This window comes from Pinus tabuliformis, chromosome 5_2 (genome assembly GCF_031772625.1).
Source record: "Pinus tabuliformis cultivar Carrire ecotype Pingquan chromosome 5_2, CPIR1, whole genome shotgun sequence".
Lineage (NCBI taxonomy): Eukaryota > Viridiplantae > Streptophyta > Pinopsida > Pinales > Pinaceae > Pinus > Pinus tabuliformis.
In genome coordinates this window covers 936,761,747-936,778,003 of record NC_142306.1, presented here as the reverse complement: position 1 = coordinate 936,778,003, position 16,257 = coordinate 936,761,747, and the positions used below count along the sequence as shown (strand labels likewise).

The window sequence follows — 16,257 nt, the reverse complement described above, 5'->3', positions numbered from 1 at the left end:
GTAATTATGACTCCCCCCATCTGTATACCTTCCTCGAAACGAAGAGATACGTCTTGATTCTTAGCCTTGACACACTTTGATTTCTTTCCTTGCTTCACTTGCTTGCTGACTCGAGTACCCAAGGAGGCTTCAGGAGGATGCTCCAGCTCTTCCACCCGTTGTTCAGAGTCTCCTTCCGTCGGACAAAGCAGAGTCCCTTCATCAAACCCTGATGAGGGTGGGCTGGATACAAAGTTATCCGAATGAATGGAGGATGGTCCAGTGGGAATAATCAGAGGGTTTGGTGCCGTCACAGAGGAAGAGGGGAGGGATGAAATGCTGATAGGGGGAGAAATGGAATAACCCGACGGGTAAAACAAGGAAGCCGAATCTAGGCACGATGCTAAGAAGTGTAGGGATGCTGGAGAGGGAGGATGGGTAACAAAATCTGGCCAAGCGAGGGAGACATCGAGCAGATGATCCACCGGACACTAGGGGCCGGGGTCTGAAGGAAACGACAAGGAGACCACCAAGGGGAAACTGTCAAGGGAAGCTGGAGGCGAGGGCAAAGACACATCTGATATCGGGGGGGGGGGGTGTGGTCTCCAGATGGGGACCGATGCGAAGGGATCCTCCGAATAATCCACCATATCTGTCTCCATGCTTCCATTAGCCTACAGACCGTGAGCAGACCACGCCAGTTGCCGGGTCATTAAATAGTGCTGAATGAAATCCCCTGGGAGACTACGGAAGGGGCGTTGGTGTCGTCAGGTTATAGGGGAGAGGGCGTGATCGGAGTTGCCATTTTGCAGTGAAACCTAGAAGGAAACCCTAACCCACCTCAATGCAGGTTCGAGTCTTGTGCTGTCCTATTATTCTTGTTTTTTATTATTTACAAGGGTTGATTTAATGTATTAGAAGCCCTTTCTATGTGTATTTCAACATGGATCCTAGGGGTGCGAGCAAATTTACAAGGGTTGAACACATGACCACTACTAGAGGCTTAAAAAGCTAAAAGAGTTTAAATTATGAAATTTATCAAATTTGTTCCATCTCAGCTATTGAAAATTTCCTCTATTTTTTATTTTTTTGGTTTGATGTTTTATATGTATTCCTGCAGCTCCCAACATATGATTTCTTGCAAGTTTGGGTGAAGGTTCTAGTTGTACCAGATAGTCATACTTGTTTATTCACTGTATTTGTGTCCCAGAAACTCATGCAATATAAATATTTGTGGAAGTAATTATGGCATCAATGACATAAATTGCAGAGTTTGATGGCATGTTGAATTGATGAAGCACAATTTGCATTAATGAAATTGAGAAAGATTTCAAGATGTATCGGCCAAGTGATAGGAACTAAATGAAATAACCTTGAAATATCTGAAAGGTCATGCATATCAATGGTTGATGTGGTTCTATGAAAGGACTAAATTGATAACAATAAATTGGTCAATGTATTTTCTCAGTGGCTTTCGAGATAGTAAGAACATTATGAAGATAATTCTCAAAGATCTACTTGCATCAATACAAAACATAAAAGCATTTGTTGAGAAATACAAATTGACTTCCAAGATCTTTATCAAGATCAATCTATTTGCTGAATAAAAGAATCTGATGAAATAGTGAATGAAGTTGAAGTTTAAACCATTAATTCAGAAGATAAGTTGATAAGCACTACATCCATCAATGAATTTTGGTTCCTTCTCAAAGTGATGAAGATTCCTAAAAGGTCATGGAGATATTGTAGGGACCATTGCAATGATAAAATCAAGATCCAAATGATTACATCTGAAGATATCAACAATCAAGAAGGTAGTATCAGTCACTCCATCTTATCTCTATGTTAAATTTTAGGAAATTTAGACAGTTTTCATTGGAGTTCATATATTGCCAGCTGAAATCCGGAGTTGAGCTCAGTGCTGCATTGCTTTTGCAGCTTGCTTCATCATCTTCTATTCAAGAAACTCAGTTACCCGTGTTCATCACGAATAAGGGATTTCATGCACTAGATGGACAATATGACTATGGTTGAAATTTATCTCTAACATCTGTCCTTAATTCTGTTTTGAGGACAAAGTGTCTTGTGGAGGGATGAAATGTGATGAACATAATTAATATAAATAATAGCTGTGGTAAATATATAATAAATATAAATAAAGTCCCCAACAGTCGTTTCATGTTCATAACCATTTTTATAATGTCACTATTAATTGTAGCATTTATCACGTTCATTACTATCAGATATATTTTGTCCTTATGTATCTCTATTTATCCAATCTAAATTAGATAGTTTCTTAGTTGTTGAATGTATGGTTCATTACAACAAATTTGATATTTTTTTGGGTGATGTTATTGAAACGTTTTCGTGAGCCATAATATTTTATCGGTGGATGAATTTAAATGATTTGAACTAGCTTGTGCACCAGTATCCTTTATATAGTGGCCTTTGGAGACATTCTTGATATTCTTTCACATATAAACTGTTTAAAGTGCTTTATATCAGACCTACATTTGTCGGTGGTCAAATCTATTTATAATTAATATTTTACTGTTTGTTAATTTCTTGTAATGCAGAGGAAAAAGCGGTCATCGAGGTTGTACCTGTCTTTATATCAGTGGATCCAGAGAGGGATACTGTTGAGCAAGTCCGTGAATATGTCAAAGGTATTCTTATACTGACATGATTCCACTTTAGTTTTTTTGCGTATTGCATTTCCTGGGGAAGCCCATGGGGCGCCTACCCTCATCCTTAAGATGGCACCTCGGGTAAACAAGATTCCTCAGGGCTTAAGGGCAGGTCAACAACAATAGGCTCATAAAGACCAAACATGTCACAAAGTGGGATATGGATACAGGCAGAGGAGGAAACAACTTTCTCTGTCACTCGAGCTATGCCCAGTTGACTGTATAATGCCAACCCGTCTTGGTTTTGTTTGTAGTCATCTCAGCTTGAAGAAAGTGGTTACATAGGCAGGCCTTAGAAAGGTATTTTATGGTTAGTGGGAATGTGTTTTTAGTTTTTTTTTTTTCCTTTTTTTATATAATTTGATTTTCATGAAGCATAACATATATGTACATGTGAAATGTGAGATCTTATTCAAATACACAGTTCTACCCTGAAACTGAATTCTACAGAAGATGGTCATTGAATATGAGCATCAACAGTTTAGTTACCAGCTATGTAAAATAAAAGTTAAAACTGTGTTTAATCCATGCAGAGTTAGGTTGTTAGAATAAAATAGATCTAAAGCTAAGTTACCAGAAACATCTGAATGAAGTGCCTGAAATGGTTTTGAATGTTTAAGAGACTGAAATGGAGGGTGTTAGCACAGAAATTTACCCCTTTTGCTGGTGAAAAACTTGGTAGATCTGGGATATGGAATCTCATTATAACATCTAGAAAAGTTTTCCGTTTGTGTAACATTCAAATTTTTCTCTGTGCAGGCTGGTACTTGCCAACAACAGGGGGTTGTTCCTAGTCTCGAACGCACTGTTTTTCCTGTAAATTTGCAAAGCAATATACAAAACAAGCATGATATGTTTTATTTTGACCAGCAATTTAGTGACTGATGTGGTTATAAAACAATGCATGAACATGGTATTGTAATTATTTCCATCGTTAGCTTTTAATGACGAAGTAAAACACAGAAAAAAAAGTGCTTCAATTGGCAGATTTTTTATCAAGATAAAGTATCAGAACTTCTAAAGCATTGTGCAAGAAATCTCTTAAATTCTGACAAACTCAGAGAGACAGAATAGATCAAATCCGAGCTTTATTCTGCAAAGCCAGGAGGCTGGCTGTGCCAAGAAGACAATTACAGAAGTGAGACAGTGATGTTCCTGCACAAGAGAATGGAAGCTAGAAGAGAAAAAGAGAGAAAATTGAGAGAGAAGGAAAATAATCTACTGCCATTGAAGAAGATCCATCCCAGAGCTGATAGCCAACAGCTTAATTTGATCACCTTCATACCCTATGCGCACTAGAGAATGAGGGAGGCTGAATTCCTCATGCAAAGATGATGAATGTGCATTGATGAGCTGTGTGGAACGAACTCACTGTCCAACTGCAGCTGAACCAGAGAAAGAGCAGAGTGAAATGGCTAATGCTTGAGAGCAACTGAAATAGCCCTGAGTGTAGCTTGAGTTGTCATGAGATGAGGTGTCCTTGAGTGTAGCCTGAGTGGAGACAAGGTAGAGGAGAAGAGCCAATGCACATTGGTTTACTAGTGAGTCACTTTGGTGATGTAGAGTTTGGATTGAGTGAAGTAAAGATGTGCTGAAGAGATACAATAAGATAAGATAATTTTATTAATGTCCTCGGGTGACCACAAAATTAGGTCAATGAAACTAAACGATACATCCAGTGTAAATACAATACATGTGGGAGTGCAAATGCAACTCCATTGTAACTCCAAAGCTAATAGGACTAAGATATGACTAAAATAGGGCTAATATGAAATAAAGTACAAATAGAGAATGTATAAAGTCATATGAGATGACCAAAAATGAGAAATGTGAAGTATGTTTGCTGTTGGATTGTGCAACTCCAAAGAAGGGAAGGGGGGAGCTGAAGATGAAGCCATTGGGATCAGCTTCTTTGGAATCTAATGGTCGATGGTGAGGGAGGCGAGCAAGGTAATCTTTCCCTGAGTCATCCAAAATCGTTAGGGAATCCAACTGCGTGATCCTAGGGTGAGTAGATGAACACATGCTACTCCTAACATCCGAGGCCGAAAGGAAGAAGTTTCCGATCATTCTTTTTCTATTGTGCTATGTCTGGGAGGAGGTTTGGCGGGTGGAGGTGCGTTGTACTGTCTTTGTCTCGAGCCATTCTTTCTGACTCTTTGAGGATAAGGCGATTGAAGCATGCTATTGCATCTGTGAGCTGGTCTCAAATGTACCTGTCTATCTCGTATCGGGGGGGGGGGGGGTGCAGAAAACCTCAACTTCTCACCATCCTCCCATCTGTTGCAAACATAGAGTCTACCTACCGCTTGTTGTTTTGACCATACATAACATCCTGGAAGTAAGAGGTAATATTTCTAGAAATGTTAGGGTGAGTCGAAGTGTGCAATAGTTGAGATCTGTATGTAAATATATCCCTAATTAAAAGGGCTAGGCATCTCTCGTCCTGATACCGAAATAAATTAGAGGGAGTCCCTAGAGTCCTTGTAGAGATAGTGGAAATGTCCTTTGATCTTATAGTAAACATAGCACTCGAAGATGAGGTATGTAACGAATAAAATATATATAAATAATGTAAAATAATGTAAACAATAATAATCGTAAATAATGATTAGTTAACTAGTAATTAGGTTTTAAGGGGCATGTCTAAATGAGACATGACTCTTAATGAAGAGACACTTGCCTGATATATAAGCAAGTCCCTCGTTCTCATTGTAAATTATCATTCTTATTCTTATTCATATTTAATATATAATCTTTGTATCCTCAATGGATAACTTCATATTCCAAGTCTTTTGGAGTAATTAATCTACAGAAGGAACTTTGTTCACTTCATTTGGTATCAGAGCAGTTCGGTCCTCTAGGTTGCTTAACCGGTGCACAGAGCTCGTTCTCCGATCCAGGTCCTTGGCTATCGAAATTCGTCAACCTTGTTGCCGTACAATTGAAGCATTTTGCTCAGAATTTGGGAGTTTCTCCTTTTCTCCGTTTTTCTAGGCCTTTGGCCATTAAATTAAAATTAAAAGAAAATTCGCTAGTTGGAGGGTCTCCAATTCACTAGTTGACCTTTGGCCATAAAAAAAATTAACCACAAAAAAAAATATGAGTAAATAAAATAAAATAAAGAAGAAGAAAAAAAAAGTAAAAGAAAAAACAAAACGGATACAAAATCTCATACCAAGTATATTTAAAACTTTTTACGTGGAGAAGCTCGTGGTTTTAAAAACAACCCATGGTAATAGCCCATGGTATTTTAAAAGTTAAAGAAAAAACAGGGATACAAAAGCTCTTACGTGAAAGGTAAATATTACATTTTACTTAAAAAGTATTGTGAACATTGTGACCGTGTCACATGAAAAGACGTGACCTTTATATTTATTAATTGTGGTGATATCATAAAAGTTTATATTAAGTGGGGTGACATTAAAAGTTATCAAGGGAGTAATTAAGTATATAAAAAAAGGGACCAATTTATTATTTAAAAAAAGAAGTGAAACTATTATTATTATAAGATAATAAAGTTATTTTGAAAAGGGGTCTTAATATAAAGAAATACATACATATATAGAGGGCAACAATATAAAGGAGTATTTTTTTAATAAAAGGGTATTCAAGTTTTAACAATCCACATTAAAGAGAATATTTGAAAAATATATATAGAAGAAATAAGTGATATTTTATAATAAAAATAGCTCCAGTTGACATATTGTTTACGTAAAAACATCAAGGCAAAAATGGAGACTAGTAATGAAAGGTTTCTTGAAACCCGTAGTACATGTGTTTGCACACTATTTAACATCAAAGGATCACTCGCAGGAAGAGACACCATAATCTCTATCAGTCCTACTGAAAGAAGTAATTATGTTAGTCCTAAATGTGCTAATCAATTGGTGATTCCTGAATCAAATATAGTTGAAACAAATATTTTGGCAAACAATACGATATAAGCAATCTACACATAAATATTGGAGATTATACTTTTATCTCACAATTCACCGTGAAAACCTTATGTTTTAACGATAGTGACATTGTTTTGGGATCATCATGGATGAAAACTCTAGCTTCCTTTATTCTAAATAATAAGAAAAATCTTTTAATATTTTCTTACAAGAAGAAGAAAATAACACTCCAAGATGTTACACTGAAACTTAATTCAGTAACGCCAGAAGATATATCAGATATTTCAAAAGTAATTTTTCAAGAAGGTAAAAAGGTATTACAAAATATGCAAAATGAAATTGACAAAATTACTATTGACAAAAATGAAGAAGTTTCTCGACTTAAAAACCATAGTGAAAAATTATTGACGCAAATTAAGAAACTTAAAAAGGATAAGAAGTCATTAGAAAACAAGGCACAACAATTTATCGAGAAAGAAATATCAAATGTAGGAATTCAAGTTGATGACAAAACAACAAATACTGATCCTGTGAATATGACAACTCAAGAAGACAAGTCAGTTGAAGAAACGACACACGTAGATGTTGTAGTTTGGACAATGGACATTCCAAGTGAATGTTCCATAACCAATTCAACAACATCTTTGTTAGAAGAAAATCTAAAAACTTTATATTAGCATCCGAATCATGAGAATAGACAAATCAACCACGTTATGTATCAGGACCATTCAAACCGTAGACAACAAATAAATGTTTCAGAGAATAATGACGTAACATCAATTCCGTCTTATGCTGACAAGTCGTTACAAAATTTTAGTGATCAGAATACTATATAGAAGACTAATCTAGGATGGTCTGATCCTTTCTCAGTGCGACAGTTTTGTCTGTCACTAAGAAGATCATATCAACTTGTATTGACGAGGATGACTATTCTGAGACAGAAAGACTTTCGAAGCCGAAAAAGAGATCAAGCCTTTTTCATCGACAAGCTTTGAGGACAAAGCTTTTTGAGGAAGGAGGCAATGTAACGAATAAAATATATATAAATAATGTAAAATAATGTAAACAATAATAATCATAAATAATGATTAGTTAACTAGTAATTAGGTTGAAGGGGCATGTTTAAATGAGACATGACTCTTCATGAAGAGACACTTGCCTGATATATAAGCAAGCCTCTCGTTCTCATTGTAAATTATCATTCTTATTCTTATTCATATTTAATATATAATCTTTGTATCCTCAATGGATAACTTCATATTCCAAGTCTTTTGGAGTAATTAATCTGCAGAAGGAACTTTGTTCACTTCAAGGTGCCACTCAATCTCTAGCCTTAGAAGGTGACACACTGGCAAATTTTGTCCAACCAAGGAATATGCTGGTTGGTTTTGTTGTTGCCTAAGATGTACACCTAAGTGTGGGAAAAGTTTCCAAACCCACAAGGTATAATATTTATGGTGCAACGTTCAGAGTAGGGGTTGTCACCTATTCCCTACTCACTTCGTTTAATCTGTCTCCTAATCAAGCTATGGGGGGTAGTTTGATGAAGAAAGGAAAAATCGCTGGAAACAACAGGTTTTAGGAGACTAAGGGCAAGACAATTATTATTAATGTAATTTGATTATTAATTAGAGCAAGTGTGAATATTTATGAGCAATGTGAAAGATTTGACTAAGATCAATATGGCAAACATAAGGTGTTAAAAATGATAGACAAGTGCCTTAAAACAATGCTCAATGTAAATCAAGATACTTGCAAGCAAATTGATTTTTCAAGTTTCAATAACAACAATGCATGAAAGAGAAGCATTAGTACAATAGATCAAGCGATTAAAATCAACTAGAATATGAACAATGAGCTTTGCCAGAAAATGTAAGCTTGTACTTGAAGTAAAAGGATGCTCAACAACGATATTACATTCAAGATACAATAAGCATGAAATTAACAAGTACAAATATATAAAGAAAGCTTGCAAGTAAATAAACTAGCCCACAATTCTAGCTACAATAACCAAATATTAATGCAAGATGAATGCAAGATCTAAGTATGTGATGTTCAAGGATCTTTGTTAATTTTATTTAAGATGCCTAATCTAGGGTGAAGGACTTCTCAATTGTCAGAAACTAGTCTTAAAACAGGGTTGTAGAGAGAAGTGCTGGGGAAGGAGGCTAAGGCCTCATTAACGGTACCTACCTAGGACTTCCAATGACCCAAGTGCCTTTGTTCCTACAAGGGATTGCCCACAAGAGAACTACAAGGTCACCTGTTTTAACAGTTGAGTAAGGATCTAGCTCGTAGATTGAATGGTGGAGAAGGTTTGCCTATCGCTCTATACAACCAAGCTTATGCTTGGAGGTAGCTTTTAAGGATGCAAAATTAACTCTAAAATGCAAATGCAAGATGCAATGGTTGAATGAGATACAATGATGATAAGATGCTTCAAGGAATAGATGCCAATATGCTTATAACTAATATAAGATAAAAGCTTTGAGCACAAGATTATTAGCTTATGACAATAATAATTGAACCAAGAGTAGTTACTTAATGAAATAATAGCAAGAATGAAAATGATGATTAGATGAGTTAACAATATCCCAAAATGCCTTTAGATATGTTTATTAAGAGAGATTCCCACTTAAATTAGACAATGAACTAAGTGAAAATTATATGATATACACACAACTTTAGGGTGGCAGATGAGATTGCTAACGATAACGATAACGATCAAGGAAAACTACTTAGATCACAATTAGCAATTGGAAAAAGACAAGAACATTTCAATGCAATTAGATCAAGTAGCAAGAAAATGCAAGTTATTAAATGCAATTATGATAAAATGCAATATGCAAGGTTTAGTAGCTAGATATATGTTATGAATGAAATATTCATAAAATATTAATAATATTAAAATAATAAATAATTAATTAAAGTAATTATTAAAACATTATTTATGATGAGGTAGATAGTCAAAAGACATGACTATTCACCCTTCGTGGCAAGGCATTACCTATATATGCAAACCGCCACGAAGGTATTGTACACATTCAATTTAATTTTTTCAATAATAAAAGTTACTTATTACACATACATTACACAAACAACATACATTTATACTCTTGCGTTTTGGTTTTCTCCTACAATGGTATCAAAGTCATGTGATTCATTCCAGCTTCACATTCGCTACACACGCCGTTCATTTGTCGTGCTTCATCGTCCCTCACCCTTGCGATTGCTACTACTTTGCTCCCTGTCTGCTTTCCATTGTCAAAATTTTGCAGTTCATTGTCAACTTCCATAGACAACACTATCTATTGTCTTGTTGACCTTCGTCTGCAAGTCGTTCCACCACCACTTGACCTATACAATGATCTTCCAACTCTACTGCATCCGATCATTGCTTGTCTTTTTTTCATTCCTCTGTGCTTGTTTCCCCCACCGCATATTTTTATCCTTGCTGCCGCACCACCAAACTGTTAGTCCGACACCTCTGTTAATTCCTCGACCATCGATTGTCCAATCCCATGTTATATAAAAAATTAGTTAGTTTATAAGTTATTAGGCGAAGGGTATTATCAAAGATCATGCCCGTTCACCAAGAGGCACCCAAGGCAGTATATAGCCAGGGCCTCCCACAAAATGTAAACATCATCTATTCATTTATTAATAAAATGTTTATGATGGTCGTCAATTGTTAAGTTCGTGTGTTCCATCTGGTATTAGAGCGATGTCGATTCTCGCTTCTCCGCTTGCAAATACATAGAATTTTGCGTTCAGATCATGTTATTTCCTTACACCATCATTTTTTGCAGATGCTGCCAGCCACCACCTTCTTCTTCAACCCAACAAATTGTAGTCATCTCCCCGCCATCGTGCTCTCGCCGACGTCTTCTGCCCTCAAATTCCACGTCCCTATCTATGTCTGTCAACTCTCGAACATTAGGTGCGTACGCATACGTAAAGTTAATCCTTAAAAAGTTATAAGTTCAATTAATTAATTAACTTTAATTAATTATTATATGGTTTATAACTAAAAAAATTATTAAAAAAAATTAGTTCAAGTTAAGGAAGGAATTTTAAGCTGGCGGAAAAATATACACCCCCACAAACTCATTCAATGTCATTAGTGTCAATGGCCGATTTTAGCAAAAAATTGATTGATCTGGAGAATAGGATTAATAGCCACTCTGATGATTTCAACCAAAAGTTAATTGATCTCGAGAGTAGGGTTATCGGACATTCCGACGATATCAAGAAGCTTCAGGATATGACAGATCAAATAGAACTACAACTCGGGCATAAACATATCCAATCTGAAATGAACCATAATCAGACAATGACGTTGTTGAACACTTTGTGTGGAAGGAGGAAGTTTACACCCAAACAACTACTTTAAGATGATGGAGGTAATCAACAAGATAATTCATCAGATTCAACAAATTCAACAGATTCTCATGAAAAAGTGGAGTCTCCAAAAAAATCATCTACGCACCATCAAGGAAATAGTAACGTGACTTTTTCAAATAAGCAACTTTGGGATACATTCACCCATCAACACCCTCTTTTCGCTCCACCATTAGAAATGTATCAGCGAAAGGCAAAAATCGAGCTGCCCAAATTTGATGGGAACGAAAAATGCAGCGTTGCGTGGTTGAATAAAGCAAAAGAATACTTAGAGATTTACAACATTGACAATGATGACGAAAAAATTAGGCATGCTTCCATGAAAATGGAAGGAGAAGCATAGAATTGGTATATGTGGTGGAAGAAGACGACAATCGCCATCAGTTGGAGAAAATTTAAGGATGCATTCTTAAAAGATTCCAAGGTGTAAAGGAAGAAGAGTTCTTTTCAACACTCTTCAGATTACGACGGAAAGGGAATGTGGATGAGTACACTCGAGAATGGGAGACCTTAGCAACACGAGTACCTGGGTTATCAGGATCTCGTCTAATTCAATCATACATCTCCGAACTTAAAACTTATCTACAAGTAGAACTTGAGCTTCATGACATTACGTCAATAGAAGTAGCAAGACAAAAAGCAAAAACTGCTGAAAAGAAATTTGAACAGATACTGTGGTTAAAACCGGAAAAGGTATATTCGAGATGAAGAATGCCCCAGTCTGTGGATACGGATAATACAAGATATGTTCCACCACATCGTCTTGAAGGTGAAAAATCTAATGTAGAAATGCAAAGGTTAAAAGAAGGCAAGTGCAAACGCTGTGGCGAGAAGTGGGACCCTAAACATAGGTGTGCAAAAGGAAAAAAATGAAAGAACTTATATAACTGTGAAGCAACTAATGATTCAAACATAAAAGAAACAAAAGATGCCCCATAATTCTCTCCAGAATTAGATGACGAAAGTATTTCGCGAGTGTCACTATCAGCTATGATAGGTATATCACAACCCTAGACTCTAAAATTGAAAGGACATATAAAGAAGAACAAAGTAGTGGTTCTCATCGACTCCAGTAGCACCCACAATTTTTTAGATGCAACTGTGGTAAAGAGACTCAACATTTTCTCATTTCCCTTACCCAACATGACGGTGATGGTAGCCTATGGTAAGAAGATCGAAAAGGTAGGGAAATGTCATAAGGTTAAATTGCAGATTCAAGACTAATTTAGAATCCTCGTTCTTCACTGTACCATTAGGTGGAGTAGATGTGGTCTTAGGTATCCAATGGCTATGAACACTAGGCACTTATTCTGCCAACCATCAAGTACAATTCATAAGATTTAACTGGGAAGGGCAGAGGTACAAGTTATACGGATCCCAAGCACTAGCGAATCAATTTGTATCGTCATCTCATATGATGAAGACGATTCGAAAAGGAGCACCAGCTTATGTAGTACAATGTCACCAATTAGAAATGTTATCTGCAAACATGATCAGCGAAGAGTCACCAGAGATACAAGATCTAATTCAGAAGCATGAAAAGGTATTCCAAAACTTGCCTATGAAAATGCCTCCTAGCAGGGAAATTGAGCATACAATAGAAGCCAAAGCAGGGCCAGACTCCATCAACACCAGGCCGTATCGATATCCACATCATCAAAAGACAAAAATTGAGAGATTAAGCCAAGACCTTTTAAAGTGTGGGATCATCTCGAAAAGTAAAAGTCTTTACGTTGCTCCAATGGTATTGGTAAGAAGAAGGATGGTTCATTCAGGTCATGCATTGATTATAGAGGATTAAACAAAATAACGGTTAAAAACAAATTCCCAATCCCCTTTATCGACGAAATGTTGGATGAACTACATGGCACAAAATACTTATCAAAATTGGACTTAAAGTGAGGCTATTACCAAATCAAAATCAGGTTGGAAGACATACCAAAAACGACATTCCGAACACACGAAGGTCACTATGAATTTAAAGTAATGCCATTTGGGTTAACCAATGCACCAACAACGTTCCAAGCCACTATGAACGAATTATTTCGTCCATATCTTAGGAAGTTTGTATTAGTATTCTTTGATGATATTTTAATTTACAGTAAAACTTGGAAGGAGCACTTACAACATCTGGATAAAGTTCTTACACTACTGAAAGAGCATCAGTTCTACACAAAAAAATCCAAATGCACCTTTGGAAAGGAAGAAGTAGAATACCTTGGACACATTATATCCCATGAAGGCGTAAAAGTGGACCCTAATAAAATCAAAGCTATAAAGGAATGGACCAAACCGGTTAATATATCCAAGCTAAGAGGGTTCTTAGGATTGACTAGATATTATCGAAGATTTATTAAAAACTATGCACATATAATTGCACCTCTGACAAACCTTTTAAAGAAGAATTCATTTCAATGGGATGAGGAAGCATGAAGGTGTTTTGAAGAACTGAAGGAAGTTATGTCCAATGCCCTTGTATTGGCAACTTCAGATTTCTCTAAACCATTTATCATTGAGTGTGATGCTTCCGGATTCGGTATAGGCGCAATGTTAATCACAGGAAGGGCATCCAATCGCTTTTGAAAGCAGGAAGCTCAATAAAATAGAACGTCTTAAGTCCACATACAACAAGGAAATGCTCGTTATTATGCACACACTGGTTAAGTGGAGACAATATCTTTTGGGAAGTAAGTTCATCATTCGAACAAACCCTTTTTGTGTGATCACTGCGAAATAATTGCACTACTCTAGCCTCGGCAATTCGATTTGACTGATCAACTCTTGGTGTGTTCGCCAAGTGCCCATCAAGCCTTCTCTTATAATCCTCTCGTTGATCAATCAACGGCCCAGATTAGAGCCTAATCAATGGCTAGGATCATATTGACTTGATCTTTGCCTTCTTCTAGAAGTTTCACCCACAATTTGGATTAATACCCATTAATTATTTTAATTTCCTAAGTTTAGACTTAGGGTCCCATTGAAATAATTAATTATTTTAATAAAATTGTCTCATTGTGGAATTTCCCAAAATGATTTCTGGGTATTGGAGAATGCATGTGTCTAAGCCTCCATGCAAAGTTTGAGACTTAGAGCACATCTGATGCTACCCGAAATCAACATAGATGACATGACACTCAGAGTTTTACTCTCAACAAAACGGTAGACAAACAAGATGGTTGACACATGCGATGAAATAGAAAGACATTGTAGCGAACATAGTTCCTTCATGAGTTAATTAATCCAAAATACTTGGAATATAGTAAAGAAGCCAATCTAGGAGTAAATAATATATTGTATATTGTGTGAATGAATGATATTGTTTGAATACAATGAGGACCCCGTTTATATCCTAGGCAACATGCCACTTCACAAATAGTCATGTCCTGTCTCTTCAATATACTAATTACTTATTAATTATATGTTATGTTGAGGAGTCGGACATGTCTCTTCAATATACTAATTATTTATTAATTATTAATTTATTATGTTCGTAACAAACATACCAATGTTAGAAGAGGCTTTTATTATGGATTGACACAAGACAATATCATGACATGAAGTAGTAGGATTAGGTTATGACAAATGTTATCGGAACCGCACTGGTTCAGGCAGAATCGGCTTGTTCGACCGGTTTGGAGGCAAAACTGGTCCGAATCGGAAAAGACCGGTTCGGTATCGAGTCGACTGGGTTCGTCACCGAATTGGCCAGTTTGTTATTGAACCGGTCAGGACCGATTCAGAGACAGGTTCCGCCGGTCCACAAGGCCTGCGGCCGCGTGGCTTGGGCATAAAAAAAACGCTATTTTTATTTTTTTATTAGTTTTCCTAGTTTCTAATGCTACTCAAGTCCCCCCCTAAAGCTATTTAAATACACCCAACCCCCTCTATATCATTCACACTATTCATTTGAGTCACTTGCAATTCTTGAGTTGAGTTAAGCAACATTGTCTTGGGTGACTTTGATCCAACATCAAAATGGGTTTTGGAGAGTCAAGTACCAACATTTGAAAATGAAGACCTTTCTTGGTTAGACTTGGACCCACCTCCAAAGGATGCAAAGGCAGATATATCAGAAACACCAATAGCAACTTCATGGCCAAGGGAATCAAGGCATAATCCCATTATAGACTTGGATGCTACTCATTCTTCAAATGAGAATGAGGAGGATGATCAGGAATTAGATGATGATTGATGATTTGATCATTGATTTGCTATCACTGTAACTTGTAGTATTGTAGGCTGTAGTATAATACTATGATATATCATGTTGTTTTGGACTATAAAGGCCTTTTAGAGCCTGCTTCTTGATGTTTGTAACATTTTTGGTTCAACGATTGTTTGCATTAAGTGCTATTTTGGTATTATGCACTATTAGTTGATATATTTTTTTCCACTGGAAAAATCAGTAACTTTCATTAATATTTGAAAATTACATAAGTAGATGCCGAGGCATTGCGGTTGTTCATACAAAAATCCTTCTTCAAGGAGTAGTTCTGTAGGTATAAGCAATTTTTCGATCTGAGTTCATTTATCAGACTGTACAATCTATCCATTGTCCATTAGAGGACTCTGTTTATATAACATAGGCTCCGTGCACTATATGGTTCTATTAACAAAAAAACAAAAATGCCATTGTCATTCATCTGTTGGGACTGTTGTCCCTTTGTTGCCATTGATCTATGAATGGCCTGTGGTAATATTGGTACTCTTCTGCTCCATTCTGTTCTACTGATATCCCCTCGCCTCTGGGAAGTAGCGTGGCCTCTTTGGATAATTTGTCAGCATCGCTGTTATGCTCTCTGTAGATATGAAAACATGTGCAGTGGTTAAATGCAGCTTTGAGAATGAGAGCATCATGTAATAAATTGCTGAGAGTGTGTGAATGACATGTAGTGATATTGTTAATCCAGTTAACCACCACCATTGAGTCTCCATATATATTGATGCTTGTAAGATGATGCATTAATGCAAAGTGTAGTAGGTTGTGGACAGCAGATAGCTCAGCAAAGTTATTCGATCCAATGCCAAAGCCTATTTTGGCAAGGAATCGATGGTGTTCATTAATGTGCAGAATAAAACCCCCGCCACATCCATCCTGGTTTGCTGCGCCGTCGAAATAAGCCCACGGGACTGTTCTGTCAATAACTGGCATAGGCTGAATGTGACGCGGTCTCGGGGGAGGAGGTTCGGGAAGTTCATGGTAAGCAGCCATGATGGAGGCTTCAACCCGAGCCCATATAATCGCTCTGTCATCGAATATAGCCCGATTACGAGCAAGCCAAATATGCCAA

At 36.7% G+C, this 16,257-nt stretch overlaps 1 protein-coding gene across 1 annotated transcript in view; it reads left to right on the top strand.

Annotated features, from left to right (window-relative positions):
- LOC149162347 (cytochrome c oxidase assembly factor HCC1-like) overlaps positions 1-16,257 on the top strand; it is a 238,296-nt gene that overhangs the window by 135,304 nt on the left and 86,735 nt on the right. The window contains exon 5 of the mRNA XM_089437226.1: positions 2,556-2,645. Within this exon, the coding sequence (XP_089293352.1) occupies positions 2,556-2,645 (90 nt within the window). The remainder of the gene's footprint in view (positions 1-2,555; positions 2,646-16,257) is intronic.